At 44.2% G+C, this 19,421-nt stretch overlaps 1 protein-coding gene and 1 long non-coding RNA gene across 2 annotated transcripts in view; both read left to right on the top strand.

Moving 5' to 3' along the window:
- LOC109876391 (nucleoredoxin like 1) overlaps positions 1-5,980 on the top strand; it is a 14,247-nt gene extending 8,267 nt beyond the window's left edge. Inside the window, exons 5-7 of the mRNA XM_031817612.1 lie at positions 547-681; positions 5,327-5,502; positions 5,680-5,980. Coding sequence (XP_031673472.1) covers positions 547-681; positions 5,327-5,502; positions 5,680-5,980 — 612 coding nt within the window. The remainder of the gene's footprint in view (positions 1-546; positions 682-5,326; positions 5,503-5,679) is intronic.
- Positions 5,981-17,087: 11,107 nt separating this feature from the next.
- LOC116364485 (uncharacterized) lies at positions 17,088-18,710 on the top strand. The gene is made up of 4 exons (XR_004208012.1): positions 17,088-17,207; positions 17,529-17,581; positions 18,136-18,377; positions 18,508-18,710. It is a non-coding gene; the product is annotated as an uncharacterized LOC116364485 (long non-coding RNA).
- Positions 18,711-19,421: the final 711 nt, after the last annotated feature.

Here is a 19,421-nt window from a genome sequence, read left to right as displayed (position 1 = left end):
TATGTATCATGTGTGTGTCCGTGTATGTGTACAATGTGTATGTATTTATATTCAGGTAACTGCCAGAATAAAGGAAACACCAACATATAGTGTCCTAATAGGACGAGCCAGAACAGCTGTCTCCGGTGCCACTCAGTTGAGTTGACATCTGATGACTCTACACACACACACACACACACACACACACACACACACACACACGTGCGCTCACACACACGCACACGTGCGCTCACACACACACACACACACACACACACACACACATACACACACTTCTAAACCACCTGTTCTCCTTTGAGACGTATTTCTCCAAGTCATTGAGATCTCTTCTTCTAGCCAGGGTAGCCAGAATAATGGACAACTGGACATGGCTATACATGACCCTAAGCATGATGGGATGTCAGGAACAACAGCTATGTGGAAGGAAGCACTTTGTATCCCTCATTTACTCAACTGTTTCCTTTATTTTGTGTGTATGTATGTATTTATATATATTATTTGTGTGTGTGTGTATATAACGTGTGTATAACAACGTGTGTCTGACAGGAATCAGCTGAGCTTATCGATAGGAACTTCATGCTGAACGAGGAGTTTGATGACAAAAAGATGCGGAGCGTCACTGACCCGATACGCCGCCTCAAATACAAGGTGAAGAAGAAGAAGAGGAGGCGGTGGGGGTGGGGGGGTGGTGGAGCCGGAGAGGATGAGGGAGAGAAGGAGGAGGAGGACGAGGAGGAGGAGGAGGAAAGAGGAGAGAAAGAAGGATGAGAAGCAGAATGGAGGAGGAGCTGGTGGAGGAGGAGGAGGATGAGGAAGAGGAGGAGGAAGAGAAGGAGGAGAAGCTGGTGGAGGAGGAGGAGGAGGAGGAGGAAGAGGAGGAGGAGGAAGATGAGGAGGAGGATGAGGAAGAGGAGAGAAAGAAGGATGAGAAGCAGAATGGAGGAGGAGGAAGAGGAGGAGGAGGAGGAGGAAGAGGAGGGGGAAGAGGAGGAGGAGGAAGAGGAGGAGGAAGAGGAGGAGGAGGAGGTGGAGGAAGAGGAGGAGGAGGAGGAGAAGGAAGAGGAGGAGGAGGAAGAGAAGGAGGAGGAAGAGGAGGAGGCGGAGGAAGACGGGGATGAGGAAGAGGAGGAGGAGGAGGAGGAAGACGGGGATGAGGAGGAAGAGGAGAGAAAGAAGGATGAGAAGCAGAATAGAGGAGGAGCTGATGGAGGAGGAGGAGGAGGAGGAAGAGGAGGAGGAAGAGAAGGAGGTAGAGGAGGATGATGAAGAGGAGGTGGAGGGTGGTCCTGGGGCTGAGATGTGTATAATATTGTGCGTGTATATATATCGTGTGTATATAAAGGGGAAGAGGAAGAAGGAGAAAAGAAGGTGGGACTCCACTCCACTCCTCTTAAGCACAGGCCAATCATGTGAATTATCTCCAATGACTGGTTGGTTCTGTCAAGACAGACCTCTTGATTGGTTGATTGTCGCTTCTGTTAATGACTGGATTGCTGATGCTGCCAAGACAATTGTTGTGTCACAAGTGGCATGATTAGGGCCCATAGAGCTCTGGTCAAAAGTAGTGCACTATGTAGGAATGTAGTGTGACATTAGGGACTCTGCCAACAATGCTGATGCTAATTAACGATTAGCAATGACTAAATAATATGAACTGACGCTAACAAGCGATTAGCAATCACTGAATAATATGAACTGATGCTAACTAGCGAATAGAAATGCCAATTGCACACTCCCTCAAAATGGGAGATATCTGTGGCACTGTAGAGAGTGAGAGCATAAGGTGCCCCTGTGTAATGGTCATGCTGTGTAGCTTCTTGATATGCCACCCCTGTCAGGTGGATGGATTATCTTGGCAAAGGAGAATTACTCACTAACACGAACATAAACACATTTGTGCATTTTTGTTGTTGTTGAGAAATACGATTTTTGTGCATATGGGACCAAATCTTTGCATGTTGCGTTTATATTTTTGTTCAGTGGCAATGGTTGATTAATGCTAACTGATGCTAACTGATGCTAACTAGTGATTAGCAATTACTAGATAATATGAACTGATGCTAATTCATGCTAACTAGTGATTAGCAATCACTGGATAATATGAGCTGATGCTAATTGATGTTAACTAACAATTAGCAATAGGTGACTAATATGAACTTAATTAATAATTGATGCTAACTATGGATTGGCAATCGTTGAATAATATGAACTGATGCTAACTAGAAATTAGCAATGACTGTATAATATATAATGTTGCTAATAGCAATGGGTGGATAATATTGGCACTAGTTACTATCCATAGTGTTGTGGCGTGACGGTGCCGGAACAGAATACTGCTTCTGTAGGTCACCTCAATGCTTTACGCTGAGCATTAACAACTGATTGTTATGTACATTTGCAATGTGTATATAATTTATGTTGATATATTCATAGTAAAACATAAATCAACACTACATTGTCAGTAAAGGACTTGGTTCTTCGTCATTCATCTGGATGATGATGATGACGCTGTTGTTGTTATGATGATGTAATAAACATGGCAGAAGCCTATTAGGTCTCTCTCTCTCTCTCTCCTTCACTTTTTCTCTCTCTTTATCTTTCACTTTCTCTCTCTCGCTGTCTCTCTCTCTTTCTCTCTCTCTCTCTCTCTCTCTCTCTCTCTCTCTCTCTCTCTCTCTCCCCCCCTTCTTTGTCTTTTGCACAAACCCAGCATCTCTCTCTCTCTCCCCCCCTTCTTTGTCTTTTGCACAAACCCAGCATCTCTCTCTCTCTTCCCTTCTTTGTCTTTTGCACAAACCCAGCATCTCTCTCTCTCTCTCCCCTTCTTTGTCTTTTGCACAAACCCAGCATCTCTCTCTCTCTCCCCTTCTTTGTCTTTTGCACAAACCCAGCATCTCTCTCTCCCCCCCTTCTTTGTCTTTTGCACAAACCCAGCATCTCTCTCTCCCCCCCTTCTTTGTCTTTTGCACAAACCCAGCATCTCTCTCTCCCCCCCTTCTTTGTCTTTTGCACAAACCCAGCATCTCTCTCTCCCTCTCCTTCTTTGTCTTTTGCACAAACCCAGCATCTCTCTCTCCCCCCTTCTTTGTCTTTTGCACAAACCCAGCATCTCTCTCTCCCCCCCTTCTTTGTCTTTTGCACAAACCCAGCATCTCTCTCTCCCCCCCTTCTTTGTCTTTTGCACAAACCCAGCATCTCTCTCTCCCCCCCTTCTTTGTCTTTTGCACAAACCCAGCCAGTTGTGTTTTTCCTTTTTTTTACAAATGTGTTGCAGACACAGTCACGTAGCTACTTCCTGTTCTCTCAGTAACAGTACGGCAGAGAGAGAGGAAGTACGACTAAAACCACAACTCTTGAGAAAAGGTATCCCTCACTTCACCAGAAGGGTAAGAAACTTACTTCAGTAAACAGTTCAGTTTAATAATATGTTCAGATGATATGATAAAAGAGGAAGTCAAAGGCACTCAATGATTAAATCACCAGAGGAATATGGAGACCTATAGGGGACAAGGAGGATAAAAAGAGAAGAAGAGAGGAATATGGAGACCTATAGGGGACAAGAAGGATAAAAAGAGAAGAAGAGAGGAATATGGAGACCTATAGGGGACAAGGAGGATAAAAAGAGAAGAAGAGAGGAATATGGATGAGTGAGAAAGGAGGTAAAAAAGGAGAGAAAGAAGAGGTGTAATTTAAAATTCATATTATTCACTAGAACTTTTTGGCTTGTTGACAAATGTATTATTTCCTTATTAATAGCAATATTTTAGCATCTAAATAGCACCTTCATTTCTAAGTGTAGCGATTAGCAATGACTGGCTAATATGAACAAATGCTAACTATCGATTAGCAATGACTGGCTAATATGAACAAATGCTAACTATCGATTAGCAATGACTGGCTAATATGAACAAATGCTAACTATCGATTAGCAATGACAAGCTAATATGAACTGAATGATAACTAGTGATTAGCAATGACAAGCTAATATGAACTGAATGATAACTAGTGATTAGCAATGACAAGCTAATATGAACTAAATGATAACTAGTGATTAGCAATGACAAGCTAATATGAACTGAATGATAACTATCGATTAGCAATGACAAGCTAATATGAACTGAATGATAACTAGTGATTAGCAATGACAAGCTAATATGAACTGAATGATAACTAGTGATTAGCAATGACAAGCTAATATGAACTGAATGATAACTAGTGATTAGCAATGGTTGAATAATATTAACTGATGGTAATTATACTGAACAAAAAAGTAAATGCAGTATGCAACAATTTCAAAGATTTGACAGTTTATATGAGGAAATCAGTGAATTTAAATAAATAAATTTGGCCCTAATCTATGGATTTCAGATGACTGGGAATACAGATATGCATCTGCTGGTCACAGATACCTTTAAAAAATGGACCTCACAATGGGCCTCACAATGGGCCTCACAATGGGCCTCAGGATTTTTGTTCAATGACGATAGTTGACTAATGTTAACTGATGCTAATTGATGCTACATTTGGATTGGCAATTGTTGAATAATATGAACTCATGCTATCTAGTGTTAGGTTCAACATTTTCAGAGTAAATAACTCACGGACACTAGAGAAGCTTAAATGTACAGATGTACAACCTCTTTGTTCTACGTGGCTGTTAGCAGATGTACAACCTCTTTGTTCTACGTGTCTGTTAGCAGATGTACAACCTCTTTGTTCTACGTGTCTGTTAGCAGATGTACAACCTCTTTGTTCTACGTGGCTGTTAGCAGATGTACAACCTCTTTGTTCTACGTGTCTGTTAGCAGATGTACAACCTCTTTGTTCTACGTGGCTGTTAGCAGATGTACAACCTCTTTGTTCTACGTGTCTGTTAGCAGATGTACAACCTCTTTGTTCTACGTGTCTGTTAGCAGATGTACAACCTCTTTGTTCTACGTGGCTGTTAGCAGATGTACAACCTCTTTGTTCTACGTGTCTGTTAGCAGATGTACAACCTCTTTGTTCTACGTGGCTGTTAGCAGATGTACAACCTCTTTGTTCTACGTGGCTGTTAGCAGATGTACAACCTCTTTGTTCTACGTGGCTGTTAGCAGATGTACAACCTCTTTGTTCTACGTGACTGTTAGCAGATGTACAACCTCTTTGTTCTACGTGGCAGTTAGAAGAAGTTTGAGAACCTGGTGGAAACATAGCATGCAAACAAGTGATAACACCAGTTGTGTTACTTATTTCTGCTGATATCTAAGCCCTGCTGCTAAAGCTAGCTTCTGACCCCTCAGCCCCAGACCTACCAGAAGGGTGTCCTCTGACCCCTCTGCCCCAGACCTACCAGAAGGGTGTCCTCTGCCCCAGGCCTACCAGAAGGGTGTCCTCAGCCCCAGGCCAACCAGAATGGTGTCCTCTGACCCCTCAGCCCCAGACCTACCAGAAGGGTGTCACCAGCCCCAGGCCTACCAGAAGGGTGTCCTCTGACCCCTCAGCACCAGACCTACCAGAAGGGTGTCCTCTGACCCCTCTGCCCCAGACCTACCAGAAGGGTGTCCTCTGACCCCTCTGCCCCAGACCTACCAGAAGGGTGTCATCTGACCCCTCTGACCCAGGCCTACCAGAAGGGTGTCCTCTGACCCTTCTGCCCCAGACCTACCAGAAGGGTGTCCTCTGACCCCTCTGCCCCAGACCTACCAGAAGGGTGTCCTCTGACCCCTCTGACCCAGGCCTACCAGAAGGGTGTCCTCTGAACCTTCTGCCCCAGGCCAACCAGAAGGGTGTCCTCAGCCCCAGGCCTACCAGGAGGGTGTCCTCTGACCCCTCAGCCCCAGGCCTACCAGAAGGGTGTCCTCTGACCCCTCTGCCCCAGACCTACCAGATGGGTGTCCTCTGCCCCAGGCCTACCAGAAGGGTGTCCTCAGCCCCAGGCCAACCAGAATGGTGTCCTCTGACCCCTCAGCCCCAGGCCTACCAGAAGGGTGTCCTCTGACCCCTCAGCACCAGACCTACCAGAAGGGTGTCCTCTGACCCCTCTGACACAGGCCTAGCAGAAGGGTGTCCTCTGACCCCTCTGACCCAGGCCTACCAGAAGGGTGTCCTCTGACCCCTCTGACCCAGGCCTACCAGAAGGGTGTCCTCTGACCCCTCTGACCCAGGCCTACCAGAAGGGTGTCCTCTATCCCCTCATCCCCAGTCCTACCAGAAGGGTGTCCTCTGACCCCTCTGACCCAGGCCTACCAGAAGGGTGTCCTCTGACCCCTCAGCCCCAGGCCTACCAGAAGGGTGTCCTCTGACCCCTCTGCCCCAGGCCTACCAGAAGGGTGTCCTCTGACCCCTCTGACCCAGGCCTACCAGAAGGGTGTCCTCTGACCCCTCTGACCCAGGCCTACCAGAAGGGTGTCCTCTGACCCCTCTGACCCAGGCCTACCAGAAGGGTGTCCTCTGACCCCTCTGACCCAGGCCTACCAGAAGGGTGTCCTCTGACCCCTCTGACCCAGGCCTACCAGAAGGGTGTCCTTTGACCCCTCTGCCCCAGGCCTACCAGAAGGGTGTCCTCTTTTGTCGAGCGCTTCAGCTGCACCGCATGTTTTGACTGACGCAGTCCTGAAACAACAACAGATCAACACATCATTTATTGGACTCAAACCGCAGCTGGAGGATGTATGCAAAATCCTTTTTAGGTTTGCTACATTGTCAAGGCTTGCAGTGTGCTCCACAACATTACAATCAAAAGTAGCAGAAAACACCTGCGTCAATTCCGTGTAATCTAATGGCAAACGGTCCAGCGCTTGTTCAGAAACGTAAAAGCGAACCAGAACTGTGATTCTGGTGCAACGGGACTGCTAAAGATTAGCATTTGTAAGATTTAACACGTGAATGCCGGCACGGCAGATAGTGCTGTAACGAGGTTTGGCACAACAGGAGCCCTTGCATGAACAGCATCATTAACTGGTCTAAGATCTTGAACAAACGCAAATCACCCAAGGCTTTCCGGATGGGAAGAATGGGGGTGTTGCAGGGAGAGTCTGGGCAAGGCACAATTGCTCCTCTTTCTACCAATGAAGCATGAACAGGGGTAATCCCCCTCATCCTGACTCAGAGGATACTTGGCCCGGCTGGGTCTTTGCTCTTAGGTGTGACAGTCAGCGGTTTCACCCTCCTCTTTCGCCCAATGTCATACTTATCTTTAGCCCACAGAGAGTCTTGGAGACCAGCCAACAAGGGTGACTCAGTCTCCACGGAAACCATCTGTTTAGTTGGTTTTGCATTATCTAAGCCATGCACACATCGTTGAACAGGCGCAGCCCACACAGAGTATGTGTGTCAGGGGTGAATTTAGATCCATCCACTCTAACTGTCGCAACTTCCACCGAAGTTGGTTCCTCTCCTTGTTCGGGCGGTGTTCGGCAGTCGGCATCGCCGGTCCTCTAGCCATCGTCGATCCACTTTTCATTTTCCATTTGTTTTGTCTTGTTTTCCTACACACCTGGTTCTCATTCCCCTCATTAAGTGTTGTGCATTTAACCCTCTGTCCCCCCCATGTCTTTGTGTGGTATTATTTGTTGTAAGTGCTTGTGCACATGTTGACTGGTGCGCGTCGGGTTTTGTACCCATGTTGTTATTTATTGATGCCGTTGGTTTTGAATTTAAACTTCTCCGGCTATTACCTAGTTCTGCTCTCCTGCGTTTGACTTCACTGCCACCAGTTACGCACCCCTTACACTAACTTCCCAGTCAGTAACCTGCAAGACAGACTTCAACCAGACACCAGTGTCCTTCCAGGCAACATCATCTGTCTTAGCTATTGAAAAAATGTGGTACCGTGTCGATTAACCTGTACCTTGGTTATCTTTACACTAACAGCACATCATTGGGGCCCACTATACATGTCACTGCGCAGTAAGCTGTTCTTGGATTGCGGTTTCTTTCAGCCAATTTTATTCGTAGTACAAATCTCTCTTCAATTGTGAAAAATGGGCGGTGCAATGTAAGTCAGTCTGGCATAAAACTGCCTGTTTGTTAAAAGTTCTTGGTGAAGGGGGCAGTATTGAGTAGCTTGGATGAATAAGGTGCCCAGAGTAAACTGCCTGCTACTCTGTCCCAGATGCTAATATATGAATATTATTAGTAGTATTGGATAGAAAACACTCTGAAGTTTCTAAAACTGTTTGAATGATGTCTGTGAGTATAACAGAACTCATATGGCAGGCAAAAACCTGAGAAAAAAATCCAAACAGGAAGTGAGAAATCTGAGGCTTGTAGTTTTTTAGCTCAGCCCCTATTGGAGATACACTGGGATATTGGTTATGTTGCACTTACAACGGCTTCCACTAGATGTCAACCGGCTTTAGAAACTGGTTTGAGGCTTCTACTGTGAAGTGGGACTAAATGAGAGCTGAATGAGTCGGGTGTCTGGCAGAGAGTCAAGTGCTGGTCATGCGCATTTCAGCGACCTGCGTTCCATTGCTTTTCTAGGAATTCTCCGGTTGGAACGTTGTTGAAGATTTATGATAAAAACATCCTAAAGATTGATTCTATATTAGTTTGAAATGTTTCTACGACCTGTAACATAACTTTTTGAACTTTTCGTCCGACGGTCGTCTGGACCTGAATGCTCGTTTGGATTTGTGTACTAAACGCCCTAACAAAATAAGCTATTTGGACATAAATGATGGACATTATCGAACAAATCAAACATTTATGGTGGAACTGGGATTCCTGGGAGTACAATCTGATGAAGATCATCAAAGGTAAGTGAATATCTATAACACTATTTCTGACTAATGTTGACTACCCAATATGGCGGATATATTTTTGGCTCCTTTGTTGTCTGAACGCTGTACTCAGATTATTGCATGGTTTGCTTTTTCCATAAAGTTTTTTTCGAAATCTGACACAGCAGTTGCATTAAGGAGAAGTATATCTCTAATTCCATGTGGAACACTTGTATTTTCATTAACATTTATGATGAGTATTTCTGTAAATTGATGTGGCTTTCTGCAAAACCACTGCATTGTTTTAGAACTACTGAACGTAACGTGCCACTGTAAACTCAGATTTTTTAAATATGAACTTAATCAAACAAAACATACATGTATTATGTAACATGAAGTCCTATGAGTGTCATCTGATGAAGATCATCAAAGGTTAGTGATTAATTTTATCTCTATTTGTGCTTTTTGTGACTCCTCTCTTTGGCTGGAAAAATGGCTGTTTTTCTGTGAATTGGTGTTGACCTAACATAATCGTTTGTGGTGCTTTCGCCGTAAAGCCGTTTTGAAATCGGACACTGTGGCTGGATTAACGAGAATTCCATCTTTAAAATTGTGTAAAATACTTGTATGCTTGAGGAATATTTTTTTTACCGTTTTGGAAAATGTAGAGTGTTTTCTATCCGCAATCTGACAATTATATGCATATTCTAGTTTCTGTGGCTGAGAAATAGGCACTTTCAAATGGGCACGTTTTTTTTTGCCAAAAACAAAAATACTGCCCCCTACACGCAAAAGGTTAACACTCAAAGACAGATTCAATGGCTGTAGCATAGCGTATTCGACATACATATTTGAGAAATTCTGAATAATAAGCATATGCTTTTACCTAATAATAGACTACTACTGATAATATAACAACTTCAAATACCGAGCTAGTAACATTAAGTAGCCTAGGTTAACTTAACTGGCCTTCAATTGAGGGAATTCAACAGAGTTCTCTGGGACATTTTTACAACTCATTCAAACTCTAAAATTAAATACATGGGTGTGACAATGCTAGCTAACCAATGGGAGCCTAGTAGAACGCCCCTCTGAATAATGGGGTGTGGTTTTGGCTTAACTGCGTTGGGGAAAAGTAAGAAGAGTCCTTGACAGAAACCAAAACAACAGGATGTACAAAGAGGCGTTTCCTTTTTTCACAAATGTGTTGCTGACACAGTCACGTAGCTACTTCCTGTTGTCTCAGTAACAGCATGGCAGAGATGAAACCACAACTCTGAGAAAAACTAACCTTACTAATAACTTCACCAGAAGGGTAAGAAACTTACTTCAATAAACAGTTCAGTTTAATAATATGTTCAGATGATATGATAAAAGAGGAAGTCAAATGCACTCAATGATTAAATCACCAGATGAATAGGAGACCTATAGGGGACAAGGAGGATCAAAAGAGAAGAAGAGAGGAATATGGAGACCTATAGGGGATAAGGAGGATAAAAAGAGAAGAAGAGAGGAATATGGAGGCCTATAGGGGACAAGGAGGATAAAAAGAGAAGAAGAAAGGAATATGGATGAGTGAGAAAGGAGGTAAAAGAGGAGAGAAAGAAGAGGTGTAATTTAAAATTCATCCTATTCACTAACCCCCAAACCGTTTATTATTTCCTTATTCATATCCATTTTTGTCAGAATATCTTGCTTTGTCCTTCTTCAAGTGTGTTGCATTGTTATTATTAATACATAAAATAGAAAAACAATCAAATATATATATATTTTCAACACAGATCTGTGCTCTTTTGCACCACAAAAATGGTGCCCATAGTCACTTTCTGTTTCTGCAGCAGTAAAGTCATGTCATTGCATGAAGTCACTTCACAGCAAAATTGTAAACGTTATGAACAGTTTTGCACCTGGAAAATGTCACCCGTAATTGCTAGGATTCAGTCTTTGGTAGTACTGGGTGAAGAGTTACATTCATCTGTCAGGAGCCATTGGGAAGTCCCTCCCCTCTGACCTTCTCCTCCAATGGGTTTTGAGAAGGAGACGAGGAGAGGACACAAGGGAGTAACCAATTGAGATTCTCCCATGTAGTCAGGTTGTGTCACTGGACACAAAGTCTGAAATGGAGGGAGATCGCCCTCTAGTGGTAGAATGACTGTTGCTCACCTCTCCAGACAGTATCCTCCAATCAGGATGTGTGGTGATATGTTTGTGATTGGGTAGTGGGATTCCGGAATAGTATATCTGTCGTAGTGCGTCTGTGAGTGTGCTTCTGTCATCTGACCTGTAGAGGGCGCTCTATATCTGATTTCATTATGAACAGGTGTGAAAGTAGATGGAATTTCTTCCCTGTACAGGACTTTCTGTATTACTTTGTTGGTTTCAGCAGAGATGCCCATGAATTCCAGTTCAACAAACTTTGATAATGTTCTGCCTTAACTGTCCATTACTGTACGTTACTGTACATATGCACCACAGGAGTCAATAAAAGGCAGGGCCGTCGTTATGGGCTTGCCTTTGGGGGTCTGGGCCGCCTTACCGTACCTCCTGGCCTGTCCAAAATGTATCATTTATTTGACCAAGACGCACCAACAGAAAATCTATCTTAGATAAAGCGTCCAAGCGAGCGAAACAACGCTCCTCTGTCACAGAATGTGTAGACCATCTCTCTGAAAAGACGTACTCTTTTTGTCCAGACAGCATCAGATACATAGGCTACACATACTGTAGTAAGACAGAGAGATAGTTTTGGCCACTGTTCATGTGCTGAAATTTTTTGGGGGGGGACCAGTGGCGGCCCACCCATTAGGGCGCCCCACTTGTGATTGGTCAATAAAAAAAGCACAAAGTAAATGTACCGTTCTAGTTCTCGAATGTGCATTCAGTCAGAACGTCTCCCTCCCAATGACTCTCTCCTGCCAGACGGCTGACTTCCACTCATCAGACTACATCTGCTCTATTAGATACAGACGGCTGACTTCCACGCATCAGACTACATCTGCTCTATTAGATACAGACGGCTGACTTCCACACATCAGACTACATCTGCTCTATTAGATACAGACGGCTGACTTCCACACATCAGACTACATCTGCTCTATTAGATACAGACGGCTGACTTCCACGCATCAGACTACATCTGCTCTATTAGATACAGACGGCTGACTTCCACGCATCAGACTACATCTGCTCTAATAGATACAGACGGCTGACTTCCACACATCAGACTACATCTGCTGTATTAGGTACAGACGTCCTGACTTCCACATCAGACTACATCTGCTCTATTAGATACAGACAGCTGACTTCCACACATCAGACTACATCTGCTCTATTAGATACAGACGGCTGACTTCCACACATCAGACTACATCTGCTCTATTAGATACAGACGGCTGACTTCCACGCATCAGACTACATCTGCTCTAATAGATACAGACGGCTGACTTCCACACATCAGACTACATCTGCTGTATTAGGTACAGACGTCCTGACTTCCACATCAGACTACATCTGCTCTATTAGATACAGACAGCTGACTTCCACACATCAGACTACATCTGCTCTATTAGATACAGACGGCTGACTTCCACACATCAGACTACATCTGCTCTATTAGATACAGACGACTGACTTCCACACATCAGACTACATCTGCTCTAATAGATACAGACGGTTGACTTCCACACATCAGACTACATCTGCTGTATTAGGTACAGACGTCCTGACTTCCACATCAGACTACATCTGCTCTAATAGATCACGTTTCTAGACCAACATGAGAAGGTAATGTACTAAATCTGAGACATTGCAGCGAAACCATATAAATACAGGTCCTATTTCTGCATACACATAGATGTGTTATGGACCTAATCATAGAATTACAGAATCCCCATTACAGTAAAAGGATCTATAGAATTACAGAATCCCCATTACAGTAAAAGGATCTATAGAATTACAGAATCCCCATCACATTAAAAGGATCTATAGAATTACAGAATCCCCATTACAGTAAAAGGATTTTATAGAATTACAGAATCCCCATTACACTAAAAGGATCTCTGTGGGTCTAATAGTAAATATTTGTCATTTCACTTTTTTTTAAATACATTAGCTTTTAAATGTAGCTTAAACATAACCAGACATTGTTTTCGTCTGAATACTTCAAAAGGCTCCACCTCAACGCACGTTCGTAATAATTCCAGTTTCCAAAATGTGCCGTTTGATGAATAGAAAGAGACTGTTACAAAACACCAGAAGTGTAGCAACAAACAGCGATGATCAAATAGGCTTGTAGCCTGTATTGATGATGATCAAGTAGGCTTGTAGCCTGTATTGATGATGATCAAATTGGTTTGTAGCCTGTATTGATGATGATCAAATTGGTTTGTAGCCTGTATTGATGATGATCAAATAGGTTTGTAGCCTGTATTGATGATGATCAAATAGGCTTGTAGCCTGTATTGATGATGATGATCAAATAGGCTTGTAGCCTGTATTGATGATGATCAAATAGGCTTGTAGCCTGTATTGATGCATCCGTTGCTGACATTGAGTTTCTCTACAATGTATTTCTGCCTTGGCAAAATTGCAGCATTCTCATCCAACCACAATGCATTTTGAAGTAAATTCTACCCGTTTTCAAGTCCATTAGCTGAAACTGGAGCAGCAGCACGACCACATGGACTGGGGACAGCAAGGAGTCATCACCTAGCCACAGAAACTCATACAGCCATTTTCCAAACAAGGAGAGGTGTCACAAAAGTCCGAAATAGCATTAAAATGAATCACTTACCTTTGATGATCTTCTTCTGGAGGCACTCCCAGGTCTCCATGTTAAACAATAAATGTTTGTTTTGTTCGATAATGTCCCTCTTTATGACCACAAACCTCCTTTTTGTTTGCGTGTTTTGTCCAGTAATCCGAATGCAGAAGGTGTGTGCACTAATTCCAGACAAAAAGTTTTAAAAAGCACAATAAAATTTAGTATAAACACTCCGATTGTTTTTGTCATAAATAATCAATAATATTTCAACCGGACAAAAGGTTTGTCAATAGGAGGTATAGTAAAGAGAGTCGAAAACAGCAGGTCCAGGACAAGGTAGCACGTCCAATGAACAGGTCAGGGTTCCATAGCCGTATGCAGAACAGTTGAAACTGGAGCAGCAGCACGCCAGGTGGACTGGGGACAGCAAGGCGTCATCAGGTCAGGTAGTCCTGAGGCATGGTCCCAGGGCTCAGGTCCTCCTGGAGGGGAGGGAAAGGGAGAGAGAAGGAATGAGAGGGAGCATACTTAAATTCACACAAGACACAGGATAAGACAGGAGAAACAATCCAGATATAACAGACTGACCCTAGCCCCCCGACACATAAACTACTGTAGCATAATTATGTGAATATTAAAGTCACCAAAAATGTGAATATTATCTGCCAGGACTACAAGGTCTGATAGGAATCCAGAGAACCCAGTGAGGAACACTGTATATGGCCCAGGAGGCCTGTAAACAGTAGCTATAAAAAGTGATTGAGTAGCCTGCATAGATTTCATGACTAGAAGCTCAAAAGATGAAAACGCAGTAATTTGTTTTTGTAAATTGAAATTTGCTATCGTAAATGTTAGCGACACCTCTGCCTTTGCGGGATGCGCAGGGGATATGGTCACTAGTGTAACCAAGAGGAGAGGCCTCATTTAACACAGTAAATTCATCAGGCTTAAGCCATGTTTCAGTCAGGCCAATCAAGATTATGATCAGTGATTAGTTCATTGACTATAACTGCCTTGGAATTGAGGGATCTAATATTAAGTAGCCCTATTTTGAGATGGGAGATATCACAATCTCTTTCAATAATGACAGGAATGGAGGAGGTCTTTATTCTAGTGAGATTGCTAAGGCGAATACTGCCATGTTTAGTTTTGCCCAACCTAGATCGAGGCACAGACACGGTCTCAATGGGGATAGCTGAGCTGACTACACTGACTGTGCTAGTGGCGGACTCCACTAAGCTGGCAGGCTTGCTAACAGCCTGCTGCCTGGCCTGCACCCTATTTCATTGTGGAGCTAGAGGAGTTAGAGCCCTGTCTATGTTGGTAGATAAGATGAGAGCACCCCTCCAGCTAGGATGGAGTCCGTCACTCCTCAGCAGGCCAGGCTTGGTCCTGTTTGTGAGTGAGTCCCAGAAAGAGGGACAATTATCTACAAATTCTATCTTTTGGGAGGTGCAGAAAACAGTTTTCAACCAGCGATTGAGTTGTGAGACTCTGCTGTAAAGCTCATCACTCCCCCTAACTGGGAGGGGACCATAGACAATTATTCGATGCTAATGCATCTTTCTAGCTGATTTACATGCTGAAGCTATGTTGAGCTTGGTGCCGTCTGACTGTTTCATCCTAACATCGTTGGTGCCGACGTAGATAACAATATCCCTATACTCTCTAAACTCACCAGTTTTAGCTTTAGCCAGCACCATCTTCAGATTAGCCTTAACGTCGGTAGCCCTGCCCCCTGGTAAACAGTGTATGATCGCTGGATGATTTGTTTTAAGTCTAATACCGCTGGTAATGGAGTCGCCAATGACTAGGGTTTTCAATTTGTCAGAGGTAAGGGTGGGAGGCTTCGGCGGCTCAGATACAGTAACGGATGGAGGAGAGACCAGAGAAGGCTCGGCCTCTGACTCCGACTCGTTGCTTAATGGGGAGAACCAGTTGAAAGTTTCTGTCAGCTGAATGAGCGACACCGGTTGAGCATTACTACAGAATTTCCTTCCAGATGCCGTGAGAAAATTGTCCAGCTGCGGGCACCGTGCGAGGGGGTTTATACTACTATCTGTACTTACTGGTGGCACAGACGCTGTTTCATCCTTTCCTACACTTAAATTACCCTTGCCTAACAATGGCGTCTGAAGCTGGCCTTGCAGCACGGCTATCCTCACCATAAGACGATCGTTCTACTGTATATAATGAGTACAGCAACTGCAATTAGAAGGCATAATGTTAATGCTACTACTTAGTTCCGTCTGGCGGAGGTCCTGTAGAACCATGTCCAGATAAAGTGTCCGGGGAGAAAAAGTTGAGGGGAAGAAAAAAAAGGATATCAAAAAGGATTTAAAAAGGATTTAAAAAGGATTTAAAAAAATAAAAAGGAAAAACTGTAAAGTTGTCAGGTAGTAAAGTAACGTTAGCAACAAACCGCAAGCAGCACGGAAACAAGTCCACAAGTTGTGACCGGACATGACAACACAAGTTCTTCAAGTGTGATGCATTGTTTTGGACACATAGGGCGCCATTTTGTGAAAGCGAATCTGGGGGTTTTCTATATGAAAATGGCGCCCATAGTCACTTCCTGTTTCTGTGACAGTAAGATGGAAATGTCGAAGTCATGACATCGCATTAATGGTCACTTCACAGCAACAAGTTTATTTGGGGATTTTCATTTCCCGTCAATGCTAAACTCATAAATACAAGTCAAATGACACGTTTGTATCCTTCATGAATTGTATTTTGCTATTGTAAAAACATCTGCAATTGTATTTAGTAGTTTTTCTACATATTATATAATACAAAATCAATATACTGGGATTTATTTTCTGTGTTCACTGACAGATCTTATAGAGACAAAGAGATGGGGAGCAACTGCTCCAAAAGGAGGCGAGAAGAGGGGACACTGAAGGAAGGAGAGAAGAGGGGGACACTGAAGGAAGGAGAGAAGAGGGAGACACTGAAGGAAGGAGAGAAGAGGGGGACACTGAAGGAAGGAGGAGAAGAGGGAGACTCTGAAGGAAGGAGAGAAGAGGGAGACACTGAAGGAAGGAGAGAAGAGGGGGACACTGAAGGAAGGAGAGAAGAGGGAGACTCTGAAGGAAGGAGAGAAGAGGGAGACACTGAAGGAAGGAGAGAAGAGGGAGACACTGAAGGAAGGAGAGAAGAGGGAGACTCTGAAGGAAGGAGAGAAGAGGGGGACACTGAAGGAAGGAGAGAAGAGGGAGACTCTGAAGGAAGGAGAGAAGAGGGGGACACTGAAGGAAGGAGAGAAGAGGGAGACTCTGAAGGAAGGAGAGAAGAGGGAGACACTGAAGGAAGGAGAGAAGAGGGGGACACTGAAGGAAGGAGAGAAGAGGGAGACACTGAAGGAAGGAGAGAAGAGGGAGACACTGAAGGAAGGAGAGAAGAGGGAGACACTGAAGGAAGGAGAGAAGAGGGAGACTCTGAAGGAAGGAGAGAAGAGGGGGACAGTAAATGGAGACAGAAGAGGAGGACAGTAAAGGGAGGAGAGAAGAGGGAGACACTGAAGGAAGGAGAGAAGAGGGAGACACTGAAGGAAGGAGAGAAGAGGGAGACTCTGAAGGAAGGAGAGAAGAGGGGGACAGTAAATGGAGGACAGAAGAGGAGGACAGTAAAGGGAGGAGAGAAGAGGGAGACACTGAAGGGAGGAGAGAAGAGGAGGACACTGAAGGGAGGAGAGAAGACCGTGACAATGTCAACAGTGAAGCAACGTCCTTTGACCAAATGTGAGACAGAGTTTCCTGAAATGCTTCAAGTCAGTGTGGTCTCCATGTTGTAGTACCATGTTGATGACACAGGGGGTGCTGTATCAGTGCAAAGGGAGGTCCTCCATGTTGTAGTACCAGATTGAGGACAAATGGGGTGCTGTTACCGGTGCAAAGGGAGGTCTCCATGTTGTAGTACCATGTTGATGACACAGGGGGTGCTGTTATCAGTGCAAAGGGAGGTCTCCATGTTGTAATACCAGATTGAGGCCAAAGGGGGTGCTGTTACCGGTGCCCAGATACTATACATGTAATATGTATCCATGTTTGTTATTCTTCCAGACCCCCCCACTCTCTTGATTCGCTTGAGACAGAGAAGAGACGTGAAGAAAGAGGTAAGTAAAAGCTGTTAATCTTGAGGTGAACCATCAGAAGTGGTCTCATTATGTAGTAATGTATCTGAGGTGAAACACTAGAAATGGTCTCATTATGAAGTAATGTATCTGAGGTGAAACATTAGAAATGGTCTCATTATGAAGTAATGTATCTGAGGTGAAACATTAGAAATGGTCTCATTATGAAGTAATGTATCTGAGGTGAAACACCGGAAAAGGTCTCCTTGTGAAGTAATGTTTATTTTAATGAATATAGCTTTGTCCTTCTACTATTTCTATATATTCTATTTTAAATTAGTCTCGTATGTCAAATAAATACTGTACAGTTACCTATATATTTATCATGTTTTGATGTGTTTCTGACCTGGATTTGTTTGTAACACATGCATGTTTTTGTACGGTGTGTGTGTGTGTGTATGTGTGTGTGTGTGTGTGTGTGTGTGTGTATGTGTGTGTATGTGTATGTGTGTATGTGTGTGTGTGTGTGTGTGTGTGTGTGTGTGTGTGTGTGTGTGTGTGTGTGTGCATAACACACCTGTCCTTCTCTACTCCAGATGCTACATTTGTGGATGATAACAGGGCGACCCTCATTCAGAGGGTTACCACGGTGAAACCCATAGCAGAAACACTTCTTCAGTGGCGTATGATCCACAAAGAGGCGTACCTTAAGATCCTTGCTGCCCAGACCACACCAGATCAGATGAGCAGCTGTACAACGTCTTAAACACAGACAAAGTCAAATCAGTCTTCTATAAGCTCCTTCAGAAGCAAGAGCCTTATTTGGTCCAGGTGTCAGGTAGTTGGTTGTCTCTCTCTCTCTCTCTCTCTAACTCTCTCTCTCTCATCAGTGTCCTCTAAACCACATATGATACCACTGACTGAAGTCTGTTGGAATTACAGTAGAATATATTCTTCTTTCCTTCCAGGTGGGCCTGTCTGTATGGAGGTGGATTGCTATGGACAGACTATGTGCATTGGGCAGAGCAGCGGTATGTCTGATAAGGCTAACCTCACACACTGTAATACTGTACACACACACACACACACACAAACTTTAAAGTTGTATTAGTCGTATGTAAAGGATACACATGGTATACGACAACAATAAGAAATAGAAAAGATAACAACATAAAGTGAACGGCTCAGTGGAATAGAACTAAAGCAACAAGGCCCGAGGGTGGTGGTATATCTAAGCAACAAGCCCGAGGGGTGTGGTATATCTAAGCAACAAGGCCCCGAGGGGTGTGTATATCTAAGCAACAAGGCCCGAGGGGGTGTGGTATATCTAAACACCAAGGCCCGAGGGGGTGTGGTATATCTAAGCAACAAGGCCCGAGGGGTGTGGTATATCTAAGCAACAAGGCCCAGGGGGTGTGGTATATCTAAGCAACAAGGCCCGAGGGGGTGTGGATATCTAAGCAACCAGGCCCGAGGGGGTGTGGTATATCTAAGCAACAAGGCCAGAGGGGGTGTGGTATATCTAAGCAACAAGGCCCGAGGGGGTGTGGTATATCTAAACAACAAGGCCGAGGGGGTGTGGTTATCTAAGCAACAGGCCCGAGGGGGTGTGGTATAGTCTAAGCAACAAGGCCCGAGGGGGTGTGGTATATCTAAGCAACCAAGGCCCGAGGGGGTGTGGTATATCTAAGCAACAAGGCCCGAGGGGGTGTGGTATATCTAAGCAACAAGGCCCTAGGGGGTGTGGTATATCTAATACAAACACCGAGCCCACCAGGGGGGTGTGGTATATCTAAGCAAACAAGGCCCGAGGGGGTGTGGTATATCTAAGCAACAGCCCGAGGGGGTGTGGTATATCTAAGCACAAGGCCGAGGGGGGTGT

The sequence above is a fragment of the Oncorhynchus kisutch genome, unplaced genomic scaffold (assembly GCF_002021735.2).
Source record: "Oncorhynchus kisutch isolate 150728-3 unplaced genomic scaffold, Okis_V2 scaffold1097, whole genome shotgun sequence".
Lineage (NCBI taxonomy): Eukaryota > Metazoa > Chordata > Actinopteri > Salmoniformes > Salmonidae > Oncorhynchus > Oncorhynchus kisutch.
This window is presented reverse-complemented; position numbering and strand designations above follow the sequence as displayed.